The sequence below is a fragment of the Nyctereutes procyonoides genome, unplaced genomic scaffold (genome assembly GCF_905146905.1).
Source record: "Nyctereutes procyonoides isolate TBG_1078 unplaced genomic scaffold, NYPRO_anot_genome, whole genome shotgun sequence".
Classification (NCBI taxonomy): Eukaryota; Metazoa; Chordata; class Mammalia; order Carnivora; family Canidae; genus Nyctereutes; species Nyctereutes procyonoides.
Window position 1 is genome coordinate 29,203,114 of NW_026575052.1, and position 26,918 is coordinate 29,230,031.

Genomic DNA, 26,918 nt, shown 5'->3' on the forward strand with positions numbered 1-26,918 from the left:
AATTGAAGAAAAAATAGAAATCGACTACCATAAAGGTAATGAAATGCAGATTTGCAAATTACTTTAACATGATAGGCCAGTGGATGGTAGTGTCTTGAGTAATAAAACCGTCAATTCCGGGTTAATGGTAGACAAATGTTAGCTCAGTTTTGGTCATTATATTCAGTCTGTCCTTATATTGTGGGTTAAACACAACTCCTGGGAATGCCTGTTCGCATAGACACAGGGGCAGGAGAAACAAAACTTCCAGGTAGGGGACTCTAAGGGGCAACGCAGGTGTCACCTGAAAAGTGTAGAGTTCTCTCTTCATTTGAAGATACCAGGCTGCGTTCCGAGGGTGCCTAATCCGATTGCTGTTGTGCTCCAGAATCGAACCACCTTCCAGGGCATGCTGACCACTAACATTCTTAAAAATTTGACAATTAGGGGATCCCTGGGTGGCTCAGTGGTTTAGCGCCTGCCTTTGGCCCAGGGTGCAATCCTGGAGTCCCGGGATTGAGTCCCGTGTCGGGCTCCCTGCATGGAGCCTGCTTCTCCCTCTGCCTGGGTCTCTGCCTCTCTCTCTCTCTCTCTCTCTCTCTCTCTATCATAAATAAATAAATCTTTTTAAAAATTTGACAATTAAAAAATGATACATCCAGAGACTGAGACCCCAGGGCACACCTACCGGAAATGCGGACACGGGTGTTACGGGCAAGTTACTTTTTAGTCTGTGGTGTCTGTATTTCGTGTGTGCTGAGGTGACTCCCTCCTCCCCCCACGTGTCTGGCTCGGCTGCTGCGGAAAGCCTCAGGGCTGAGCACACCAGGAAGCCCACCGAGCTTCACGTGCTCTAAGTTCAAGGGCAGAGCCGAATGGAAGGATAAAAACAAGGATTCTGGTCATACAGTCCATTCCCCCGTTGTTATCTGGATGGTTCAGAATGTGCTTATTGTGACCATTACAGATTATCTTCCCAATGAAGACAAATTCAGATTTTTTTTTTTTTTACAGGAAATAGTCATAGGTTCTTGGGAAACTGTAAGAGCTCTGAGAAAGGTGAGATGAGCTAAGTTAAGCTCCATTTGCCCTGTCGCTGACTGGCTTCCCATGGTTGGACAGGTGTTCACGTCTCTGGGCACCTGCTTCCTCAGCTCTGAGATGGTCCTGCGAATCCCGAGCCTTGGCTACGGACTCTGGAGCAGTTGAGACAGTGTAGACAGCAGCGCTCAACTAGTCTTCCCGCTGCCTCCAAATGGGAAGCGCGATCACAGGCAGGGGTGTGGTGGCCGATTTACCTCCAGACACTCCAAAATGTCCTAGCCTGTCACTGCCGAGTCACGAGGGACAGGGATGGGTGACTCCTGGTGCTCCCGGTCCCCCCGCGGCGCCACTCGGGAGCAAGGTGGTGGCTCAGGCAGGAGGCTGAAGCCCTGCAAGGAACGAGGGCCTGCGCTGCTCCTGCCCCCTCACCCTGGAGGCCCGACGTGCATCCAATGGAGGATCAGCAGCAGGACAGGAAGCAGGCCTTGGGGGGCGGGGGTGCCCCGGGCTCCTGGCTCTAGCCCCTGCCTTGTCCAGATGCTGCCTCCGGCCTGCGTGAGCTGCCCTGTGGTCTCGCTCCACGCGGTTCCTTCTCCCTTCCTCTTGGCTCTTCTGGCTTAGAGAAGACGTGGGTTAGGGCCCAAGACCCCACGAAGTCTCCCCACGCCTGCAGGAGGATTTCCGCCTGCACGGGAGCCACTGAGGCAAGGACGCACGCCCTGGCGCTCTGATTGCAGTCTAACAACGCAGGTCTATGTCGATTCCACTTTATTGGTTTCCTCATTTGCTTTGAATCCCTTTCAGGACTGTCACACTGAGGAGCAATGACTTCTTAGAAGTAGCTTCCTTTCTCTTTTGCCATGCACAGCCTCATCATCTTTTAGAGTGGAGAGAGAAATTATTTTTTTTTTAAGATTTATTTATTTATTTATTCATGAGAAACACAGAGAGAGAGAGAGAGAGACACGCAGAGACACAGGCAGAGGGAGAAGCAGGCTCCACGCAGGGAGCCCGACGTGGGACTTGATCCCAGGTCTCCAGGGTCACACCCTGGGCCGAAGGCGGCACTAAACCGCCGAGCCACCCGGGCTACCCATGGAGAGATAATTTCCAAATGAACCACACTGGGTGATCAAGAGAATCCGGTGGGATAGAGGAAGGGGGCAAATATTAGACCTTTTATTTTTTTATAACATATTTAATTTCGCCCTTCTTAAATTTCAATTTTGGACAGTGTTTTATAATACATGTAATATATTAGTGGACGAGTACAGATGTGGATTTAGAAATAAAGATTTGTGTATGGGGGAATGCTAATTTCATTTATTTATTCATTTTGTTATTGAAGGGATATACCATCATAAAAGTTTGGAGACCTCTATTCTAGAAGACTGTTCACAATCCACTGCAGGCCCTCCGGCCTCCACGCCTTGTATTCGCCCCTCTGTTCATCTCTCAGAATGCACAAATCATCCTAGCTGTGTTTCACAATCATCAACCGATTTAACAAAAATCTTTACTTTGCTGCAACCCCATCCTAGACTCAGGGAGCCAATCTTCACAAACAAAGCATGAACTATGCGAATTTTTTTTTAAAGTGCCCCTTAATTTTGACACAAACCCTCCTGCTAAAAATCCCAAGGTTCTCCAGACTGTAAGCTCATTAAGGACAAGCTATGTTGATCCATCTCGTTCACCGCTGCATCTACAGGGTCTGGCACCATGCCCGACATAGTTTTCCATAAATATTCGCCGAAGGAATGAATGATGAACAAATGAACCACAATGCAGAGGCAGCTACGGATAACTCCTCCAGCTGTGTTTTTCATCCTCAATATTCTTATTTTTATTTATTTATTTTATATAAATATAAATATAATGTTTATATTTATATTTTATAGTTTTATGCTTTTGAGAATTCATCATGTATAAAATTGAATACGTTTTAAATCACTTTTAGTAAACAAGTACTTAATTTTTAAAGTGACTCAAGTGTTTTAATATCGTTTAGCATTTATTATCTTCTATTATAAATTACAGTATGTAAAAAAAAATCTTCCAACTAGACCTTTGTTCTGTATATTCTATTATAGGACTAGGGCAGAGTCCTAGAAATGGGATTTCTTGTGTTTTGTTTTTTTAAAGATTTTATTTATTTATTTGACACAGAGAGAGAGTGAGAGAGAGAGAGAGCACGAGCAGGGGGAGGGGCAGAGGGAGAAGCAGGCTCCCCGCTGAGCAGGGAGCCTGATGCGGGACTCAATCCCAGGACCTGGGGTCATGACCTGAGCTGAAGGCAGGTGCTCAACCGGCTGAGCCACCCCGGCACCTCCTAGAAGTGGGATTTCTAAATCAAAGATTAAGGACATTTTAAAGGGTCTAAGTCCTTGGGAAGGACAAATTAATATTGACCTCAGGAGATGGGATCAACATCGCTCCTTAAACCAGAGCTGACAGGGTTTTGTGACCCAGCAGAGAGAATCTTCTGGAGCTTCATGTTGTGGCAGGGAGGCCTGGAGTTCTGATTGAGTTCTCGTCTCTGTTTCTACCATTTTAGTGGCTGTGACACCGAGAGTCTTTAAGCTTAAGTTTCTTCACCAATAATGTGACTATTCACATGACAGGGTGTTGATTTTGTGAGCACTGGTAGGTGCTAGTGGCACCTGGTGGCTCAGTGGTGGAACATCTGCCTTCGGTCCAGGGCGTGATCCCACCAGTCTAGGGATCGAGTCCGGCGTCGGGCTCCCTGCAGGGAGCCTGCTTCTCCCTCTGCCTCTGTCTCTGCCTCTCTCTCTCTATCTGTGTGTGTCTCTCATGAATAACTAAATAAAATCGTTAAAAAAAATTTAAGTATTTCCAGCCTGTTTACCACTCCATATACCAAACCAGAACTTTCTGGAGATCCGTTATTTTGGGTGTAGATATATTTGAGATGTAAGCATCATCAGCCGGCTATTTACTTCTTAACTTCGAAATCTCACAATTTAAAAAATTACACTATTCCAACAAACTGCTGCTCGTTGCTGAGGGAGTAGGTTCAGGGCACTGAGGCAATGAGCGGTTTACCTGTGTCGTGGGGTGAGGTGGCAGCAGCAAGCTTTCCTCCCCGCTCCCCACTGCGCCCAGGGAGGCGGGCCTGCAGCCGGGTCGAGGCCGGCTGCAGCCGAGCCGTCGGTGGAGCGTCCGGGCCCGGGCCCCTCGCACGGCAGCGGGCACCTGCTCGCCCAAATGCCCCTAGTGAGGAGCAGGCCGCGGGCCCGGGCAGGAGGACGGCGGGCACCCGGAGAGGGAAGTGCCCGGGCAGGAAGCAGCAGGTAGTTGCATGATCTGAGCGTGACCTTCAGGGGCGGCGCAGGCCCACCTGCCATACTCTCTCGGGAACCTTCCAGACTTGCCATAGCCACAGTGGGAACACTTTGGGGCCCCTTGGGGTCTCGCGTGGAGATCTCACTGCCCGCTTGCCGCCCTCCCTGCCTCGCAGGCCCGTGGGGGTCAGACAGCCCAAGCTAAGGAATAGTCACCGCAACCAATGTCACCTGCAACGAACTTTATTTCAGACGTTATCATGCAGGAATGTCCCTTCTAGAGACAAGGCCGCTGCCCCGCTCTGGCCAAACGCCCAGCAGCCTCCCACAAACCCGATATTCAAGTGTCCTGACCCGAAGACGGGGACAAACGTGGACAAGTGTGTGACAAAGGTTGTTCAGATGAATTGGGCAAAACCAAAAATATATGCGATGGATGTGTGGGGTTCTTTTATGTCCATACAGAAATCCAATTTTCCAGATATTATTTATGTGATGAAAAAATAACTAATAATGTTTTGTATTTATCCAAGACAATGTTTTTGGGGAAAAAAACGCCTCGCTTTACATAATTCCATGAATGTGCAAGTTCCTGCTCTTTACCCATACGGTAACCCAGGGGGTCTTGTTTGGCCAGGAGTTTTGTGTCGAGGTATACTTGACAGACGGCGTCACATTAGTTTCTGGCATGTGGCCTAGTGACTGGGCCACTCCGCAGGTTGCACAAGGCTCAACGCGACGGCTGCCACCATCTGTCACCACGCAAGGCCCTCGCAAGACCCGACTGTTCTCCCCCTGCGGGGCCGTCCACCCGGGGCCTACTCATCCCATAAGGAAGAGCCTGCCCACCCCCCACCGCCCCCAGCCATCCTCCTAATTCCCATCAGTTTGTTCTCGGTATTTTTGGGTCTGTTTCTGCTTTTTGTTTGTTTACCCATTTGTTTTGTGTTTTAGATTCCACATGTAAGTGAAAGCATATGGTATTTGTCTTGCGCTGCCTAACCTCACTCCGCGTGAGGCCCTTTCGGCCATCCCGGTGTTACCACGGCAGGGTCCCAATGTCTTCCGTGGCCGCTACGCCACAGTGTGCGTGCGTGCGCCGCACGGTGCTCCTCCATCCACCCGTGCACGGCCACGTGCTGCTCCCACACCTGGGCTCTTGGAAAGAGGCTGCAACAGCCTGGGGGGCATGTATCTCTTTTGAATTAGTGTTTTCGTTTTCTTCGGGTAAGTATTCAGCAGTGGAATGAGTGGATCGCATGGTATTTCTATGTTTTACTTTATCTTTTTGAGGAACCCCCATACGGTTTTCCACAGTGTGTGCACTAACTTATATTTCCACCAAAATTGCACAAGAGTTCCAGTTTTCTCCACATCCTTTTTGCTTTTGTTTCCCCTGCCTCAGAAGACACATCTAGAGAAACGATTTTCTGCCCCACGTCAAAGAAATTACTACCCATGTTTTCCCCCAGGAGTGATATGGTTTCAGTCTCAAAATTAGGCCTTTCATCCATTTTGAGTTTATTTTTGCACATGGTGTAAAAACAAAGTGGTCTAGCTTCATTGCTTTGCACGTAGCTGTCAGTTTTCCCAGCACCGTGTCGGGAGGAGACTGTCTTCTCCCTGTTGTACATTCTCGCTTCCTTTGTTGTGGATTGACTGTGAGCGCGGGCTTATTTCTGGGCTCTCTGTTCGGTTCCATTCATCTATGTGTCTATTTTTGTGTCAGTACCACACTGTTTTCATTACTATAGCTCTATAGTATATCTTGAAATCTGGGGTTGTGATGCTTCCAGCTTTATTATTCTTTCTCCAAATTGCTTTGGATTGATTGAAGGTTTTTTTTTTAGATTTTATTTGGGGATCCCTGGGTGGCTCAGTGGTTTAGTGCCTGCCTTCACCCAGGGCATGCCGGTGTCTCTGCCTCTCTCTCTCTCATAAATAAATAAATCTTTAAAAAATAAAAAATATGTTATTTATTTATTTATTTATTTATTTATTTATTTATTTATTTATTTATTTATGGAGGAAGGGTAGAGAGAGGGAGAGAGAGCACGCAAGAGCAGCGGGAGCAGTAGGGGCAGAGAGAAAGAGAGAATCTCAGTCAGATTCCCCACTGAGTGAGGGTCTCACCACCCTGAGATCATGACCTGAGCCGAAATCAAGAGTCAGACACTTAATTGACTGAACCACCGAGGCACCCCGCTTAACTGATTTTTTTTAAAGATTTATTTATTCATTTAAGAGAGAGAGAGAGAGCGAGCGCACAGCAGTGGGAGAAGCAGAGGGAAGGGGAAACCAGCAGACTCCCCGCGGGGTGGAGAGACCATCTGGGTCTCCGTCCCAGGACCCCCAGATCCTGACCTGACCCGAAACCAAGAGTCAGATCCCCAACCGACTGAGCCACTCAGGTGCCTCTAGTCGATGTTCTAGTGAGTTCTTGGAGTCGATACCCTTACATTCCAACTATATAAATTAATTTTATTCTTAGAAACCTTCCTGAGGATATTTACATTTGTGACTAAGCAATTCTATCATTTCCAGTAGTTTGGATATTTAAAGTAGGCGAGTTCTCTGGGTAAGAAGCAGATAGAGTCAGGTTTGCAAAGCTTCACAACGGAACTAATCTTGGTGGGCAATTCTTGTCTGATATCAAATTTCTTTTGGATTTCTTTGGAAATTTTGGTAAAGTTCAAAGAAGAGTCTACTGAACGGTCTGGCTCTCAAAGATTTTTGTTGTTGTTTATTTAACCTCTGGTGTTTCCTCGCTCCTCCTCCGGCGCTCTCCTCTCTGCCTCCCGCGGGGCTCCTCAGGGTTAACCCAGCAGCAGCCCTTGTACCTTTATAATCTGCGAGGCTGGATTATGCTAGGCCCATGCTGGCAGATACAGTTCCAATACTTCATGGCCCCAGTCACTATGTAAAAGACTTTGTGGAGCTATTGCACACTCACCACATCATTTCCTACCTTCCGTCTGGTCCTTGTGGAAGGTAAGCGGGGAAAGGCTTCCCAGGCATTGCCTGTTACCTAACGGTGTGTTAACAACAAAAGGCTACAAGTATAAACAAATCCCCGTCTCCTTGCTAACTGCCAGTTAGCGAATCCTGGCTCTCTTCCCTGCTTATTGAACATGCAAACTCATACGGACCCTTCCTTATTTACGTAGTGTGTCAGCGTGTTTATTTTCAGACTGATGGAGAGAGGTTGTACTCTTCTTGGCTTTTCCAAGTACAAACCCTTTCACCCAAACATGCAGAATCTTTAATAAACATCTGTGATTTTCCCCCTTGGACGGTGTTCACTAATATTTTCACGATCCAAAGGGCTATTTCTTTTCCAATAGCATCTTTTCCAGTCCACCTTGACATTTTAACAGCTAGGTTTTAAAAATAAACAGAATTGTCTAGTTTTACAGTGCTCACAGTGTTCAGGCCGGAGATGTGATACTGTTTTCTTTGCTGACTGTGCCTGCATTCCCAGAACTCGCTGCAGGAATGGCATTCAAGACCGTGCTGATTGGAGTGATGAAAATTTATGTGAATAGAAGGCTTTTCTAATCATTGTTTTGGAAAAGCTAAAAACTGTTATTAGTTACCTTAAGACCTCCCTCCAAAAAATTTTTTTTTGACATATGTGTCTTATTGGAGGGGAGAGGAGCCTCCTGAAGCATGAATCCAGTGTTATGTAATGGAGAAAAGTATGATTAGTAGAAATCAGACCCAACCTTTAGTGGCCTTCAGCCCATTTCTAAACTTGTCTCCAAATTTTAGAATGTAGTTTTCTGTCCTGTGCACCACAGGATTATTACGGGTATGACGTAAGTATACTCTAGGTCTATTATTTCAATAAATAAAAGGCATTAATCCTAAGAATTTTCAGATCAAAATTTGATGTTGATCTCTTCATTAGCATAGTTCTGGTTCAGATTCAGCTGAAAGCTGGTTTGGCCCAGGGCTAGTCTTAAGAGTAGTGGACCACAGCCAGCATGTGGTGACAGCATCCAAATGATCAACCAGATGAGAATCATCTGCCCCTCTAGTCTCCCAGGGCTTAGAATTCTTGAGGTCAAAAGATCAAACCTAGGTTTGAATCTCATGCTGCCACACAACAGGATGTGTTGACCTGAGACCTCTTGAAGATGGTTTCCTTATCTCTACAAGGCGGCTCTTTTGGGGGGATTATTATGACAACCAAAGTGATTATATAAAACAAGTGATACAGGGCACCTGGGGGCTCTGTCGGTGAAGCGTCTGCCTCCGGTTCAGGTCATGATCCCAGGGTCCTGGGATGGAGCCCCGCCTCGGACTCTCTGCTCAGTGGGGTCTGCTTCTGCCTCCCCCTTCCCCCCTGCTCATGCTTTCTCAAATAAATAAAATCTTTAAGAAAATAAAACAAGTGGTAGAGCTTAGCATACAAGAGCCACAGGGATTGTGTCAATTAAAGGGAGACTGTAAGGCTGTGGTTCGTTGTAGTATTGCTCACAAGTACGTGCTGTCCTGCGCTGAGGGAGTATTGGATTTCCTCAGTCCTCACGGCCATCAGACTGGACCACGTACCTGACTTTCTCTAACGAAATCATCACTTCCCAACGCTAAGTGCAGAGCCAGCTGGTCGTCTGCCCTCTTCTCCCCGTGCTGAGACTAGCAATGTTCAGATTAGATGCTACTCCTGGAGTAGAGTGGAGCCCAACCGCAAACCACAAACATCAAGTGTGTCAAACAAATCTCTGTAGCAACGAAAATCTTAAGTCCTTTGCGACTGCAGCATGACCTTGTTTATCACATTGAAGGTATTGCAAGAAAAGCCTTTATTACTCTATAGCCACTAACACGCACCATTTCAAAAATGGACCAAAGAATAGATGTTTCTCCTGATTGTCAGAAACCGCGTACAGGCAAACAGGATTAAGCCTGGCCAGGATCTGCCAGAAGTTGCTCTGCATGGGCCCGGCTGGGAAGTCACCTGCACTTCTCTAGCACCATCCTGTACAGATTCAGGCAAACGCCTGGGAGGACAGTAGCGCTCTGCACACGCCCGAGTCAGCCTGCTGCTTTCACTCCAGTATCTAGGGAGGAGTTGAGAACAACCTGGAACTTAAAATCTCACTTCCTCAAAGCATGACCAGGGGACCTCCGTATCAGAATCACCCGGGAGCTGATGAGAAACGCGAACCCGAGGCCCCATTCCAGGCGTTCCCAATCTCTGGCTCCTTCAGCCACTCCATTTGGGCAGTTCCATACAAGCGACCAAACGACCCACCACCTTCTCTGCCAGGAAGCAGTGTTCCGGATAGAGGCTTCCCATTAGCCTGGGACCTAGAGTGAACGTGTAGCAGAGACTGTGACAGGAGTCTGGAAACATGTACTACTTCCTTGTAATCTTGTGAACCATGGACTGTGAGGTCCTTGTTACTGTAGCAGTGTACTTTAACATGCAGATACACATCTTCTGAAGAGAATAAAATGTTAAAGAATGCAGATACTATTTATACAAGTATTTCATTTTTGGTAGTTGACTTACAGTGACTTTTAGATATAGCTGTGTGGTACCCTCATAAAGTAGTTGCAAATTGTTATGTAAATTAAAAATGAATTCTTATTGCTGCAAGTAGAAACTAAGACAGCTTCTTATTTGGCCTTGATGCAGATGACATTTATTTTAATTGCCGTTTGTAAATTTTTAAGTTACTTCAACATTATGATTGCTAATACAATTTTAAGTAGTCTTATATCTGGGATGATGGAACCATTCTGTATCCTGATAGAGGTGCAGGCACGAGTATTGTGTATTAAGTTTCTTACACCTGTATATGTAAACTTTACTGTATTATCTTAAAAAGCAGATTTTTCTTTAAAGAGAAAAAAGTAGCCTTATTAAAGTTTAAGACGAGGTAATAGTCCCCCTACAAACACTACTTTTTTTCAGGTGTCTTAGAGAATATCCTACAAGGAATGGAGTTAATTTGATTAACTTTCACTTTTTAAAAATAAACTTGGGTTACAAAATGAAACTACTAATTCCTACTTCAGATTGACGATTAAACAAGAGGTAATTAAGTGCAATAATATGTTAAAGGCACTTAGTATGTACTTACAATATAGACAATATTAAGAGAAAAAAACTTGCTCACCCACTAAGGAATATTCCATTCTTTATAACTGAACCTATTACATAAATCACTGTAGCCCTGAGGATTGCTGAACAAAAGTTTTAAAACATGAGAACTATGGACTACCTTTGTTACGTTAGACGGCCATTTAAAATCTTTAATCAAATTTCATCAAAGATTATCAGCCATATTACATGCCACGATTAGCTTTCTATAAACAACCTTGTTTCTGTGTACAAATCAGTGTCAATGAAATAAAAAAATAAAACCGTATCCTAGGCAAAGAACTTTATTAACCTTGTTTCAAACTTTATTCCCAGGCTTCTTCAGCTTAATTAGCTGCAAAGAATGAATTGTGTGTATAAGCAAAAACTGAAAAGAGCTGCAGTGTCCAAGGGGCTTGGGCTTAAAAATATTAGAGATCTAGATTTTATCAGATCCATGAACAAAATTTTAAAAAGCAGTCATAATATAAAATAGCAGCTCCCAGTAACTTCTTCAAGTTTTATCTTCTTCAGAAGTTGACTCAATTCAGTTTGCTTCATTCTTGGAAGCTTCATCAAAATTCTCCACAAGATCTAGAAAAAGAAAAAAACAAAACTCTGAAAAAAAAAATCTACAAATCAAGTTTAAAAAATGCTCTCAAAATATATCCTACAGTTAAATCAGGATATACATTTAAATTTAAATACTTTATTTCAAAAAATAAATAAATAAAATAAATACTTTATTTCCAATGAGACCACCACCCATTTGGCACATTTTCAAGTGTAGATTTTGGCATGTAATTAAGACAAGGGAAAGAGGGAAATTCACATTAATCTGCTTATGACATAAATACTGTGCTTAAGAAATACATACATACTCTTCCTGGTTCCATTTCACCCAAAGGACTAATACAATTAGTTAATATGGGGGTGAGAACCAAAGAATACCATCACAAACAATGCGAAGCTTTCTAGGATTCCTAAAGGACACCTGTCTATGCAATACTGAAATATTTCAGTCTAGTGATTCTACTGCTCAATAAGCGTATCTTACAACAAAACAAATTATCAAATAACAACTAATAATAAAAAATGCCTCCTGATTGCCAAGAGTCTTCCCGATTTTATAAAGGATGGTTGTACCATTCCTTAAGACATCTGAATTTCTCCATGCCTTCTCATAAATTTACTGATCTCAAAGTAGGAAACAGGTCATTCATCATCTACCAGTTATTCTACTTATGTGACAATATACACACTTATTTATTCAATATTTGAAGTTAGATACTTACACCTTCTTGGGAACCCAATCAGAAAAAGCCAAGTCTATAAACATAACTCCTAGTTAAAAAACACTGCATTATTATTTCCATTCTGAGCAAGGTTCCTGTCTTCCTTTCCTGTCCTTTACCTTATAACCCCTTCCTCCAAGATAGTCTTTCCGGCAGTAAAAAGATTTGTTACTCTCCCTTGTTAAGATTCTTTAGTTTAACTGTAAATAAAGGTTCCTACCTGGAACTTCATCATCATCATCCTCTCCGGTAGCAAGTGGTGCTTTTCCATCCACGGCTGTGAAAGGGAAATGTATACATTACACATTTGTTAAGTCTGTGATAAACATTAACCAAAAGACCAGATGAAAAGCCAAATGTTACAACTTATGTTCATATGACAACAGTGACATTTGAGATTTCACCCTAAGTACTAATAACAACATGGTAGCCTAAGGTCTACAAATGAATCAGAATGCTATTAACAGACAACAAAACAAATTCCATGCCCATCTTTTCAATCCCTCTGGCCCACCACAGGTCCTGAGGTGGTATAAAAACAACAGAGTACCCCCAAGGTACAAGTAAATCCATATAGCAAAATATGGTAAAGTTTCCCTAGGCAGGCAAAAATTGACTGTTTTTTCAAATATTGTGGTTTTGTGCATGTCATATAACAAAATACTTTCATCAAAAAATTAAGTGCCACTTTCTTAAGAAAAGACTATTAATACTGGGGGGTGGGGGGAGGAGAAAGAGCACAAGCCAGGGGGAGGGGGAGAGGGAGAAGTAGAGGGAGAGGCAGACTCCCTGCTGAGCAGGGAACAGGATGCTAGGCTCAATCCCAGGACCCTGAGATCATGACCCTAGCCAAAGGCAGAGAGATGCTTAACTGACTGAGCCACCCAGGTGGCCCCTCCACCTTCTTTTTAATACACAACAAAGTAAACTATTCTTGGGAGTTGAAAGCTCACAGTACTAGCACTATCAGATTTTTTTTAAAGATTTTATTTATTTATTCACGAGAGACACAGGCAGAAGAAGTAGGCTTCCTGCAGGAAGCCCAACACAGGACTCTGGGATCATGCCCAGCCAAAGGCAGATGCTTAACTGCTGAGCCACCCAGGCATCCCCCTTTCAGATTTTCAATGGGATACTTCCAAAGCCTATTTTAGCCCTGAAGGCCTTTGACTTACTAAAATTTCTTAGGCCTCTCACTGTGACACACAAACACCAAAAAAAAAAAAAAAAAAAAAAGAAAACAACAACACCCAAAACTATGTCTATATAAAACATTAAAAGAGAAAGAGTGAATGCCTAGAAAAACATGGATGACTAAATAACAGACCATATAATAAACCTGTCTTGCTTCTACATTGCCATTCTTCAAAATTTTAAATAGAGGACCACAGCATAAAGTAGCTACATCTCTCAATGGACTTACTCAACAACAGGATTTTCTGCCCTGATCAAAATCCTTGTATTAAAAATACCCAAATAAAAAAAAATAAAAATAAAAATAAAAAATAAAATAAAAATACCCAAATAATGCCAGTCCAATTCTTAAACATTACTGGTAATACCAGCTGTAAATATGACTGAAAAAATTTGACAAGTTATAATGTATCTTAATGAATTCTAAACTCTCAGTTATCAAAAAAGCAAAAAATTAATGTATTCATCATTTCCAGCTGGTAAAAGTAAAAATTTTAAATCTCTGATCCATAGGAGAAAACAAATATTACACTGAATCCAGTATAATGATCACAGCATATTAGTTAACTTCTTGAACACACTAAGAACACCTGCTTAGAAGTCATTGTAAGGGGTGCCTGGGTGGCTCAGTTGGTTGGCCGCCGCCTTCGGCAGGAGTCACAATCCTGGGGGGATCTACTTCTCCCTCTCCCTCTGCCTCCCCCATCTCAACTCATGCTTGTGCTCTCATATGAATGGGTTACAAAAAAAGTCATCGTAAAAATTGTTACTTTTTAGAGGAAAACTGGCATTTCCAAATGTAGAGATATTCATATCTACTTGAGATCTTAGAAATTTACTGATAACTCAGTAATCCTGGGCAAAACCACTACTGGAAACTTACATTGTTTGGGCAGAGCTTCAGCCAGTCTTCTTAAACTAGTCAGACTGTCTGCACCAAGCTGGTTTAAGATACTGGGTAGCATTTCTGTCAGCTGCTTTGTCTCAGCATGGCCTGTAATGGTGAAAGTGTTCGCTGCCAGCGATGCCTGAACTTTAGGGTTGTTAAAATGGATCACTGTTCCTTGGTTTGTGAACATATTCACCTACAAAGAAAAAAAAATTTTGATTAGCAACACCCACCAAATTTTTCAAAAACCAAACATTCTATTAAGGAAAAGCTGAGGTCTGGCTAACTAATCTACTACCTCACAGTGAAGCACAGGTTATATTTTGCCTAGAATGGGAAGTGCACTCTAATTGCTTTCAGATTTAGCAATTTCCCTAATATTTACTAGTGGAGTGAAAACCTACTTTAGAGGGATATGAAATTCTCTGATAGGAGTGGGGGAGAAAAAAAGAAAAAAACTTAATGTATAACCATTAAAAGCTTTTCCCAACGACATCTTTTTTTTTTTTTAAAGATTTTATTTATTCATGAGAGACAGAGAGAGAGAGAGAGAGAGAGAGAGACAGAGGCAGAGACACAGACAGAGGGAAAAGCAGGTTCCATGCAGGGAGCCTGACGTGGGACTCGATCCTGGGACTCCAGGATCACGCCCTGGGCTGAAGGTGGCGCTAAATCGCTGAGCCACCCTGGGCTGCCCACAACATCTTGTTTTATAAAGAAATAAAATTTGGCACTTACTTCTTCAATACCAGAGATATTGTTTACCCCTAACTTCTTTAAGGAGAACTGAAGTTTTTTATCATCTGCTGTAGCTGTTCTATGAACCACCTTCTTCTTTCGGCGAGCAGTTCCCTAGAGTGAGGAGAAAAGAAAACAGCACACATCTATACCATACAACAGACATTTTCAAAAAGAAAGTTTGTAATTCCTTTCTGATCTTTGGATCTGTTTAAGAAAATTACCATAAGCACAAACTTCTAGGCAGCAAGTAGGCAATGACGGAAGCCTAAAGAAGGTTAACAAAGGAATTGTCTAGAAATCCTTAATAACTTCTAAGCTTCTAATTTTGTCATATATAAAATGACTTTTTTCCCAGTGCTATTTTTTAGAATATCTGCTCTAGAAGTCATCAAAGAGGTGGCATGTATCAACCTAAATTAAGCCTCAACTAAAAGTTCCAGGTCCAAAACTATCAATCTTTTGTTTTTAATTAATGAAAAATCAACATCCATTAATATTCACAGGCACGACAGTATATGGACACATCCAAATGAGTCTATATACAGACTTCTATAATACCTAAGAGTAAAATCTTAACCCACAAGTCCTTTACATGATCTGCCCTGCCCCTACTAGGCTGTTTTTGACCACATCTCCTATCACACATTCTCATCTTTAGCCAAATAAAACTCACAGTTCCTTCAACAGGCCAAAAAAGAAACTTTGCACATACTGTTCCTTTCTTCCCCTACTATCTGCATTGGTTCCCTCCCTTACTACAGAGCTCTGGTCTTATTTCATCTTATCAGGGGTCTTTCCCACCACTCGATGTAAAAAAAGCAAATTTTACAGTCACCATCTTTTATCTATCCAGATTTTTCTTCATAATAAATACTACTATACGACATAAATGTATTTTATTGTCTCTCTCCGCTCGATAGAATGTAACCTTCTTAAGAGCTTCCATTCTGTTTACTGCTCTGAAGGATACTGAGAACAGTATCTGGCTCACTGAAGGCACTTAGTAACTTGGTGAAGGAATAAATACAGGCTTCAAGAAAACTTGTAGCCCCTTGTACTTATAGACAAGTCTCCAATCTCCTCCTCCTCAAACATATCCTATAAACCTTCAAAGGTAGGCAAATGTGACTCTCAATTTCTGATTAACATTCTTTAATACTCTCATGAACTATTTTATATATGTATAGATTAAGCCCTTTACATGATACATAAAGCTCTTTATGGAAACGTTACCACCCACATATCTCAATATACCCCAACCGCCATACCAATTCCTATTTGTCCTTTAAAACCCTGTTCAAATCACTGCCTCTTTTGTGCCTTCCCTAAACTTTGCAATAAACTGTCCCCAAGCAAAATCATTCCCATCTCTGTATTTTGAAAAGGCTTCTACAGCACTATGTATATTCCACTATGAAAAACAGACTTTAAAAACAAAACACACTTTTAAAAAGGATAACTATCTCCCCTACTAGCGTTAAAGTCCCCTAGGGACCATAAATTTCTTAAATTCCATATTCCCAGGACTGAGTACAGTTAATGGTTTAAGTAAATGATAACTGAACTGAACAAAATATCAATAGCTACAAAAAATACTGGCTACCAACTCTCCCCAAAACCTTCCAGAATAAAAATCACTTTCATGTGGTCATGTAGGTATCTAGCAAAGAATTCTAACAGACATTCTAAACAACTACTATAAGATTCTAAAAAACAAACACCTTCTGTAGATTCCATACACTTCACATCCGTAGAGTTTAATTTTTACTCATATAATTTACTATCAATGCTCTGATCGGATAATGAATAATGTTCTTTTATACCGTTTATCTGAAAGTACCTAACACAGATTTCTCTAAAGCAAAACTAACTCACCGAATTTCACATCGAATAATAAAGAAATTTCTTAAAAGGTAGTTATTTCCATATTACAATGACATAAGTATTTCCTATACTAAATGAAGTTCAATCTCACATCAACCTTAAGAACCTAAAAAACCTAGACTTCCCTTGACCTAGAATGTTTCTCACAGCTAAAGACGGATGATCAGAGTAACAACAGAAAGAAAGCACACAAACACATTATTCAGATTATTTCTTGTGAAACCTGTACTAAGAGATAGTTAAAAACCCTAATACACTGACCCACAAAGAATATAACGAGTTTTTCTGGGACCTGAGGGCCACACCCAGCTCTTAACAATTGCTAAGAAGAAAAAGCAACACCTACTACTTGTTAATGGGCAGGTGCAGATCCTGAAGACTACTGGCTTCAGGAAAGGGAAGAGATCAGGATACATTCATTGTTGGCGGAGTCTGTAATTTCACAGCTGCACCTCTCATCATTTAGGCCTAAGTGCAACTTTTGACTATTTCACAGAAGACTTTCCTTGAAGGCAAATGCTTAAAATTGGAAAAAACTAATAGGTAATAACCTTGTCCCAGGGAAGCTTTACAAGTTTTACCAAGTTGAAGACCTGCTTTGTTCCAACAGGCTACCACACCCTGTTAAACACTAGGAATGTGCTAACAACCAAGTACATCTGGGGGGGGGGGGGGAGTTTCTGAGTTAGGTAAATTACTCAGAAAACAATCTAAAAACTCCCAACTTCAAAAAAAAGAATACCCTTGGATCAGTATCCAGCAGGAAAAATCAATTACCCAAAAACTTACCTAAAAACCTACCAAATACTCTCATTCTCTCAGTTTTAGCACATTTACAAAATCAAAACGGAAGGGTTAGTTGCTTAGGTAATTATTTTCAGATCCACAGTCACTGCCCTTAAAATCTGTGATGTACCTTTAGCAAAAGATTATCTTCCAAAATGTCCTAGAAAATGCCCAACTACTCTGGATTGCGTTTAGGTAAGAAGGCACGATAGGAAAGCCTTAACTTGAAAGAGACACAAACCTCTATTAAGGACAATTATCACCCAGAAGCTTGTGTTACAAAGTACAATTTAAAAGATAAGTGGAACTCATGTCCCGACTTAGTGCATCTAAAAAAATAAAAAATAAATAAACAAAAAAGCGAAGCACCGAATGTATACAAACTTCGTGCCAAAACGAGAGTGTGAGAGCCACAAGGATTGCCTGACCCCAATGACACTTCTTCTCACTAAGGAAACACGATCGTTCTACCGAGACACCGACACTGAAGACACATTTTACCCGGGAGCGAGGTTTGTCATTTAAGTGCTCTTTCCATCCGGACTCCTTTTCTTTTCACTGAACACACGCGCGTCCCACGGACACGCTCCCTCGTGCACCGTGTAACCCCGCCTCCTCCCCTCCCCCGCCCTCGCCCTGCTGGCTCCACGAAATGCCCTCTAGAGACGGTGACAAGCCAACGATTCAAGGAAAGCAAATACAAAACCTTAAAAAAAAAAAAAAGGCAAAAAAAAAAAAAAAGAGCAAGTCCCCCAAACATTAAAACTTAAAAAAAACAAAAACAAAACAAATCCCGAGAAACTGTTAAAACTTACTTTCCCACCAATGCGCACTTGTGCTTGCAATTTGGCGAGTTTCTCCTGGTTCATGATAGTTTCTTTCATCTAGAAAAACAGGAAACCCTCAGCGAGGAAGCGTCTGGTTCACTCTAGCATTCCACGCTCGTTATTTCCCAAGACACCATCGGGGGAGGGGGAAAAAGAAGAAGAGGGGAAAAAAAAAAAAAGGAGTCCTGAACAGGCCGAGGCCTGACTTCCCAGGGCACCCCGCGGGGCTCCGTGGAGCCCCCGCCAAGCTCCCCCGGCCCCGCCCCCCGCGCGGCCCCCGGCCCCGCCCCCCGCGCAGCCAGCAGCCCCAGCCCCTCCCCCCCGCCCCCGCCCCGGCCCAGCCAGGGCCTCCCCGGCCCGGCGCGGCCCGGCCACTGTCCGCAAAGCCTCGCGGTACCTGAGGCTCCTGTCCTCGGGTCCCGCCGCGAGGTGGAGGAAGAGACGGCGTCGCCTCGCCCCCAGGGCAGCCGCCCCTGGCTCGCCCTCGCCCCCGAGAGTCAGCCTGAGCGGGGGCGCCCGTCCGTCGCATCGCCTTGCTCTCCTCAGCCCTGTCCCTCCCTGTCTCGCTCCTTCCGGGCACTTCCCGCCCCCGTTCCCGTCCTCCTCCCACGCCGGCGTCCAGAGCCTTTGTGTACCTTGTTGGAGCGCAAATGGGACCGCGCGGGGGACTAGGGTTGGCGCTCGGGGGGTCTCAGGCGGACCAGCTGAGGTTAGGCGCACACACGCGGGGACGCAAGATGGCAGCTAGAGGGAGGCCGGAAGTGACGCAACGCGGCTTCCGCCCGAAGTCCGGAAGCGAGCTTTGCCGCGAGCCCCGCGCTCCACTGCGCACGCGCGCCCGGGGCCCCGGCGTGGGTGGGCGCGGGTGGGCGGGGCGGGCCCGGCGGGGCTCCATGTGCAGCCGTGGCCGGGCCACGAGTGAGCCCCCCGGGTCGGCCCTTTGCACGGTTGGGATTGAGTGGGTCGGCCCGCGGGCCCGCCCTTCCCGCCGTCGGGAGCGGGAACGCGTGGGGCCCCCGGCGTGCGCTCCCGCGGCCCCGCTCGCTGACTGCGGCTCGGAGCCCTCGTCCGAGGGTCGCAGACGCTCCCTCTGCGGCCGGAATCCGCCTTTTTTCAAGACGTTTTCCCACAACCGAGTCCAGGTCAGCGGATCGTGCCTCCCCGGACGAGGCGGCGCGGCGGGCTGCAGGACCCCGCTCTGCGGTTGCTGGCGAGCGCCTTGGGGCGCGTCCCGGGCTGGGGCTTCCAGCGGGCGCCGCGGGCTGCGTGGGCTCCGCGTGCTCCGTGGACTCCGCGGGCTGCGTGGGCTCCGCGTGCTCCGTGGGCTCCACGTGCGCCGTGGGCTCCGCGGGCTGCGTGGGTTCTGCGGGCTCCGTGGGCTCCACGTGCTCCGTGGGCGCCGTGGACTTCGTAGGCTCCGCGTGCTCCGTGGGCTCCTAGGGTGCCGTGGGCTGCGCGGGCTCCGTGGGCTCCGTGAGCTCCGAGGGTGCCGTGGGCTGCGCGGGCTCCGTGAGCTCCGTGGGCTCCGAGGGCCTGGGCATGGAGCCGGGCTATGCGAGTGTCAGCGCCCCCCCCTCCGCCCCCCGCGTGCGGGACTCTCATTTCTTTTTTGTTGTTTAACAAAAACTTGGCTCCTTGATATCAGTGGGCATGGATTTTACAATGAACAAGTGTTGAACACATTTTCTTTTTTTTTTTTTTTAAGATTTTATTTATTTATTTATTCAAGAGACACAGAGAGAGAGAGAGAGAGAGAGAGATTGGCAGAGACACCGGCAGAGGGAGAAGCAGGCTCCATGCAGGGAGCCCGACGCGGGACTGGATCCCAGGACCTAGGGTCACGCCCCGGGCCGACGGCAGGTGCCTAACCGCTGCCCCACCCGCCCCGGGGCGTCCCCCCAATCTTGTTTCCTAACTGCGCAGTCGCAGTCAAAGGAGAATTTGTGCCCGGTGTGTTTGGAGGCTGAATTCCCGGCGCGGCGGTGTCCAGCTTCGAATCGCTGCGCTTCGCCATGAGGCTCTTGCAGGGTAAAAAATGAGCCGGAGAGCTCTCCTCTCCGGGGAAGATACAGTTTCTAGGACAAAAAGGACCCCGTGGGTGCAGATTCTGTCCAATTAAAATGAATCTTTCTGTTTTGGGATACTTTTCTCGTGTAAATCTGTTACAATGTAGCGTCTCTAAGAAAAATAGGACAGCTGTCTTGCTTTTTTTTTTTTTTTTTTAAGGGTAAGTGTAGCAGTTGGTATTAGGAAACAGTGTTGCTCTTCTCTTAAACAGGAGTCAGGGTGAGTACAGAAGAAAGAGGAGCCGTTAGGCTAAGTGGGTTACTGTAAAGGTCAAAGTGACCGCCAGCATCATTCAGTGCAATGTGCAAATGTGCAAATACTGCAAAGTGTATAGAAATACACCCCTTTGGGGGATGCCTGGGTGGCTCAGGCGGTTAAGCATTTGGCTCAGGGCAGGATCCCGGAGTCCTGGTCATCGAGTCCCCGTGGGGCTCCCTGCTCCACGGTGACCCTGCTTCTCCCTCTACACTCCCCCTGCTTGTGCTCCTGCTCTCTCCCTCTGCATCACATAAATAAAATATTTATAATTACTTTTTAAAATTTATTCATGTGAGGGAGAGAGAGGGGGCAGAGATACAGGACGGAGAAGCAGGCTCCATGCCAGGAGCCCTACGTGGCACTTGATTCTGGGACCCCGGGGTCACGGCCTGGGCCAAAGGCAGGCACTAAACCAGCGAGCCACCCAGGGATCACCACATAAATAAAATCTTAAAACAAAACCTCCCATTTTTCCATCTTTGTTCAGGAACACATTCCCAGCCCTCCTTCTTCCATGTTATACTGAGGGCATTTGAAACTTTCAAGTCATACAATGTTTTTTTGAGCATTTACATAAATACACCATTCTTTCACCTACCTGTCACCTGATTGACCTTTTAAATACCTGTTTTTCAGGAAATATCCCAGGTTATTTTTAATTTTCCTTTGGTTCCCACTTGTCCTGGGCTTTTCAAATTTTTAAGACTCATCATGTTGCAAATCATGAAAGGTCCCCTAATGGGAAGAAAAGAGAATTTTGATTTTTGACTTCTGCTGCGACATTCTGTGAATGGTTAGGAAATCCAGATTCTGAATATTTACATTCTTATGTATAAGAATATTTATATTCTTAGTAATGTTTATATACCAGTCTTTTAAAAAAGTAATTGAAGGTTTTTTAACTCCAGAAAAAAGTTACTATCTTAGCAATGACAAGAATAATTCACAATATCTATGGCGAATACGAGTTAGTAGTTCCCACACTTAACTGCTGAACTTGAACAAACTCAAGGATTCAACATGACCTCGGTCAATAGATAGGCAAGAAAGGGGAAACCTGTGTGCTGGCCTTTGTTTATAGTTTGTGATCTAATCAAAGTCCATGAATCGTTTTCACCTCTCAGTTGGACTTAAGTTGGCTTTGACCCAAACTCAAATACATACTTGATGTAATGATTTTGTGCCCATTTTGTGCCCATTTTGACTCATGGAAGGGTATTGGGAATCACTGTGGTTCTAGTTGCCTTGTGATCTGGCCCTTGACTGATAGCCACAATGGACCTTTTGTCTGTTCGTTTCTACATCTCCTTGAACTTCTAATACCCCCACTTTTGTCCAGTTACTGTCTGCAACTCATGTAGCTTTTGGTTTAAAAGTCTCCGGAAAGCCTTCCCTGACACCCTCAACCCCATTAAGTTACATCCATCGTTGTTATTTTTAGTTCTGGTACTTTATTAAATGTAAAATGATAGATTGATAATCTTGTTGAGTTCATGGAGGATCAAACCAGGAGTCTTTTTTTTTTTTTTTTTTTGCACAAAATTAATGTTTATTCCACCTTTGTGTCATATTCCTGGATCCTTCACCAATGTTACATGAGGAAAAAAACAAAAGCAAAACAAATGAAAAACTGAAATCAGAATCACTAATGTTATCAAGTAGGGAAAACAAATAAATTAAAATCTAGCAGCCATCAGCAAGAGTACAGCAAAGACAATGCTGTAAAAAGAAACAAAGAAAATTGCTAGAAAACTGTATGCATCATACTCTTTAAACCAGCAAAATATGCTCCTGCATACAATGGAACATAAACAGAATGTTTTTCCTGTAAGGTATAGAAATGGAAGTTCTTTTTTGAATATTGTGGATGGGCAAAATCTGTTTATATGGTAATTCTACTAAGCTATTACAGAGTGGGCCAGGAACACATTTATGGATTCTGGGGATGATGTGTACTGTTAATTCTTTGATTGGGATAGTGGACACTCTAGCCAAAATAAAAAATATATATATATGAACACAGAAGTACAAGACAAAGGTGAATGAGACTTCTCTTATATCTTAGCAACATTTAGATGGAAATCAACTTTAAATGCAGTCCACTCTGCTTTTGAAGAGGCTTTGGTTCAGCTCCCAAATCTCGATTGCTTGACGCAGTCTCCTATGAGAATACTCAGAAGGTGTCTTCTTAAACAACAAACCTATTTTTAGTAGTGGAGCCGCTCTTTGTAGCTGTGTCTGCATGGGACTGATAACCAATCACTATCTTTGGAGGAAGTCCTAACCTTTCCTTGTATACCCTCCCTATATGTGTAACAGCCTCTCTGTTTTCACATTCAGTAGTCCATATTGCTATCTTATCACCTTTAGCTCTAACATTAACAACAGCTCCACATACATCATCACTGTAGTCATCAAAAGATTCTCCAATAAGGCACAGCAGTGTCTCTAGCCAAAAGCGATCCAGGTCACTACGTCTCTGCTGCTTGTTCAATGTAATTAGCCATCGTCCTCCTCGTTTGTTTTTCTCATCTTCCCACATAGGCTCAATACCATCCTTAAAAAGTGAGTAGTCACAGCCAGGCATTAAATTACTAGACAACTGGATGTGGTTGTACAGAGCCCAAAAGTCTTCAACAGTATCAAACTTAGAGATCAGCCGAAGGTTTGCTTGCCAAGTTTTGCTTTTATCATTTTTAAAAAACCAGAGTGCCCATCTGTTCTGTAAAGGATGTTTAATATAGTGTTCTGGGTTAGCAACCTCCTGATTAGATTCTGTTTTCTCTTCTTCTGTAGGCAGGGGATTAGGAGTAGGGGTGGTTTCCGGTTCCACAGTCGCCATCTTAGATCGAGTCTTTTTTTTTTTTTTAATTTTTATTTATTTATGATAGTCACAGAGAGAGAGAGAGAGAGGCAGAGACACAGGCAGAGGGAGAAGCAGGCTCCATGCACTGGGAGCCTGATGTGGGATTCGATCCCGGGTCTCCAGGATCGCGCCCTGGGCCAAAGGCAGGCGCCAAACCGCTGCGCCACCCAGGGATCCCCCAGGAGTCTTTTTTTTTTTTAATAAATTAATTTTTATTGGTGTTCAATTTACCAACATACAGAATAACACCCAGTGCTCATCCTGTCAAGTGTCCCCCTCAGTGCCCGTCACCCATTCACCCCACCCCCCACCCTCCTCCCCTTCCACCACCCCTAGTTCGTTTCCCAGAGTTAGGAGTCTTTATGTTCTGTCTCCCTTTCTGATATTTCCCACACATTTCTTCTCCCTTCCCTTATATTCCCTTTCACTATTATTCATATTCCCCAAATGAATGAGAACATACAGTTTGTCCTTCTCCGATTGACTTACTTCACTCAGCATAATACCCTCCAGTTCCATCCACGTTGAAGCAAATGGTGTCTCCCAGGAGTCTTAATAACAACTTCTAGGTTGATGTTGAGTGTTGGCTCTTTGACAGTTGGATCCTCACGGAAATCTGAGGAGGTAGTTTCTTCCCGTATTACTTCTCATATCACTGGCCGTCTAACTAACGCTTAAAGAGTTGAGGTGTGAAGATTGACACCACTTCATTTATCCTCCATCAGCTGTACCATCTCTGTGCATCTGAATCTGTAAATTTTGCCTTTCTTGCTGTTAACACACAGAAGAGGGGATCCCTGGGTGGCTCAGCGGTTTGGCGCCTGCCTTTGGCCCAGGGCGCGATCCTGGGGTCCCGGGATCGAGTCCCACGTCGAGCTCCCGGCATGGAGCCTGCTTCTCCCTCTGCCTGTGTCTCTGCCTCTCTCTCTCGGTGTCTATCATGAATAAATGAATAAACAAATATTTTTAAAAAACACAGAAGAAATATTCCCTCCACTTGTACGTTTGTGCATTTCATATAGGACCTTGATTCTTCTGTTAAATCCCTCTTATATCTGTTTTCCCCCTACAACTAGGTCATTCCACCAGTATGCTAAAATGCCTCCCTTTCAGGTGTTTCAGAAGAAAACCAAAAACTTTTTTTTGATCTCTGTTCTGCTCCAGCCACTACTTAATTTTGGTGTTTCCTTTTATAGCAAAATCTCTCCAAAGAATTGTCTAAACCTCCATCTTGACAAATCTGAAAGGCAAATTCTTAGTTCTCATTTTAGCCTTTAAGTAGCATTTGACGCACCTGGCTACTTGTACATTTTTTAAATATTTTCTTCTCTAGGCTCCTGGAACATCTCGCTTCCTGGGGTGTCTTACTGACACCTCAGTCTACTTTGCTTTATCTTCTTTCTCTGCCTTCTAAATATTAGAGTTGCATACATTTTAGTCCTATCTTTTTTTCTACCTACACTCTTCCTAAGTCTTTTCATTCAGTCCCATGGCTTTAAATCTTAACTTTATTTTGCTAAGTCTCAAATTTATACTGCCAACCCTAACTTTTTGATTATCAGACTGAATATCCTTCTTACATTGTTGTGGAAAACTTCAAGTACATAGGAGCACAAATAATATAATGAACTTCCATAGACCCACTATATAGCATCAGCAGTTATTAAATTAATACATATTTATTTTAGAAAACTTATATAAGATCACTCTGGAAGAAAGATACAGAAAGTTGAGTGCTAGGAAAGGGAGGAAGAGGAGCAGACAAGGATTTTTTGTTTTGCAGGGAACGTTGATAGAGAAACAATCTTGTGTGAAGATGGGGAGAGAAAACAGCTAAAATGTGCTTAAAAAGAAAAGATTTACTGAAGTCACAGGGATTATCCAAAACATCTTTTTTTTTAAAGTTTATTTTTTTTTTTTTAGTAATTTTTATACCAAATGTGAGGCTCAAACTCAGGACCTCAATATCAAGAGTCACATGCTCCTCTGACCGAGCCAACCAGGTGCCCCCAAAGCATCTTCTAAAATCTCAGTTGCCTAATATACTCTATATTTCTGAGACCGGAGTGAAACCAAGGAGGTCAACAACTTTTTTATAATTAAAAAAAATAAAATCTTTAAATTTTTACTTGGTGGGGGAAAAAAACCTACTGAAAATCAATTGCTCTTAGAATATACATTGCCTGCAGTCAGACAAGGATGATAAATGGGTACGAAGATCCTAGAACATCAGTAAGAAAGCAAAGCATGATCAAAGTCTACATTATCCAAATTTTGCTGATCACCTATTTAGTGTACAGTTTATTATCTTCACCACGCTAAAATATTTTTAAGGGCTTTCATAGCTATGTAATCCTCCCCAATCCTATTATCTTCTTAGTCTTTCAAATTGCTTAAGGTAATAAACTTAACACTTTATAGAGGCCAGTCTTCTTTCTTCTTGCCATGACTGCTATTCTTTATTAGTTGCAATTCAGTTTATCAGTGTTTATATGCTGAGAGTTTCCAGTATGTGCCTTCTTATAAACAGCATAAACCAAAGTGAGAATTGTATCTTACACACTAGTAAAAGCAAGCGCTACAATGACGGTGGGTCAATATGGATGATGGACTTTGTTGCTAGGTTCAGTATTTTTGTATTAAAACTGATATGGCAACAAGAGGAAAAGGACTGACAAACTGGTAAACTTTAGTTGCTTTAGTGAGTATGTGGAGTTGTCATTTATAAAGATAGGAGAGGACTTGGCATATAAGGAACAGAGGAATATAAAGAACTTCAAGGAAATTAAATCAGATCCTGCAGAAAAATGTATATACTGGTTTATTTGTATGTCTTTTAAAAGTGACTGGAAAATACTCGCAACAAGATAGTATTATAAATCCGACGTCCTTTTAAATATATCTTCCAATTTAATATTTGCTAACTTTGCCAGCATCCAGCATCCTTGTTTGCTTTTCTTGGGAGTCCGAACTTGTATTTTTGGTTTAAAGAATAAGGGGGTTGTAGGAACAAGGAAAGTGATGTAGCAGATTGACACTCTACATTTTATATCATTTTGGAGCTGCAAAGGTAAATTACAGGTCCAAGTGGCTCAAACTTTGGTTTGAGAACAGGAAACTGAGAGCCACAGGAAAATTAAAGCTTTAAAGGTATGTCTTGGGGGCGCCTGGGTGACGTGGTGGGTTAATCATCTGACTCTTGGTTTTGCCTTAGGTTGTAATCTCCGGGTTCTGGGATTGAGCCTGGCATCAGGCTCCTGGCTCAGTGGGGTATCTGCTTCCTCCTCTGCCTCTCCTCTTTCCAACCCCTACCATCCTGCTTGTGCCCCTTAGCCTCGCTCTTGTGCGCACTCTCTCTCTCTCTCTCTCTCAAAAAAGGCGTGTCCTGGAAGGAGGTGGGGCTAATGCAAATTTAGCAAGTAAAAATAAAAAGTTTGAAGCAACCTTTCTTGTTAGGCAGAAAATGCCAGCAGAGCATTAATTTTTCTAGTAGATTTTTAAAAAATTAAAAGTTAGCTTAAAAGTTAGCTGCTATTAAAAAAAGCACTGTACCAAGTTTATAGAGACAAAGAGTCCAGCCCAACTTTCTCTCCGTGTTTGTAAGCTGAGCCACCTCCAGCAAGACTATCTCACACGGCCCTTAATTCAACCTGATTTTTTTAATTTAAAAAAAATGGTTTTGCCCTTTC

The 26,918-nt window shown here is 43.6% G+C and overlaps 2 protein-coding genes and 1 long non-coding RNA gene across 5 annotated transcripts; 1 reads left to right on the forward strand and 2 right to left on the reverse strand.

Moving 5' to 3' along the window:
• Positions 1–10,723: 10,723 nt before the first annotated feature.
• Positions 10,724–18,803, reverse strand: BTF3 (basic transcription factor 3). Of its 3 annotated transcripts, none has more exons than XM_055332771.1 (6): positions 18,674–18,803; positions 18,027–18,095; positions 14,539–14,652; positions 13,795–13,996; positions 11,938–11,994; positions 10,724–11,016 (listed from the first exon to the last, which is right to left on the reverse strand). In XM_055332771.1, the coding sequence occupies exons 2-6, from the start codon at positions 18,093–18,095 to the stop codon at positions 10,970–10,972; spliced, it is 489 nt and encodes a 162-aa protein (XP_055188746.1). In that variant the 5' UTR covers positions 18,674–18,803; the 3' UTR covers positions 10,724–10,969. The 3 variants fall into 3 exon arrangements, with proteins under 3 accessions (XP_055188746.1, XP_055188745.1, XP_055188747.1); XM_055332770.1 differs by lacking the exon at positions 18,674–18,803 and adding an exon at positions 18,436–18,667; XM_055332772.1 differs by lacking the exons at positions 18,027–18,095; positions 18,674–18,803 and adding an exon at positions 17,713–17,819.
• Positions 18,804–18,919: 116 nt separating this feature from the next.
• On the forward strand, positions 18,920–20,177 carry LOC129513318 (uncharacterized). The gene is made up of 2 exons (XR_008665225.1): positions 18,920–19,180; positions 19,744–20,177. It is a non-coding gene; the product is annotated as an uncharacterized LOC129513318 (long non-coding RNA).
• Positions 20,178–22,225: 2,048 nt separating this feature from the next.
• On the reverse strand, positions 22,226–23,209 carry LOC129513317 (eukaryotic translation initiation factor 4E-like). The gene has a single exon (XM_055331056.1). The coding sequence runs from the start codon at positions 23,203–23,205 to the stop codon at positions 22,552–22,554; it is 654 nt and encodes a 217-aa protein (XP_055187031.1). The 5' UTR covers positions 23,206–23,209; the 3' UTR covers positions 22,226–22,551.
• Between the last annotated feature and the right edge of the window lie 3,709 nt (positions 23,210–26,918).

Bases quoted from the DNA above. Each gene is read 5' to 3' on its own strand.
- BTF3 (XM_055332770.1), bottom strand. From the start codon at position 18,567: ATGCGACGGACGGGCGCCCCCGCTCAGGCTGACTCTCGGGGGCGAGGG. The intron at 18,096-18,435 runs GTACCGCGAGGC...CTGTTTTTCTAG, and splicing joins CCCGAGGACAGGAGCCTCAG to ATGAAAGAAACTATCATGAA. The intron at 11,995-13,794 runs GTAAGTTTCCAG...TCCCTTTCACAG, and splicing joins TGAAGCTCTGCCCAAACAAT to CCGTGGATGGAAAAGCACCA.
- LOC129513317 (XM_055331056.1), bottom strand. From the start codon at position 23,205: ATGGCGACTGTGGAACCGGAAACCACCCCTACTCCTAATCCCCTGCCT.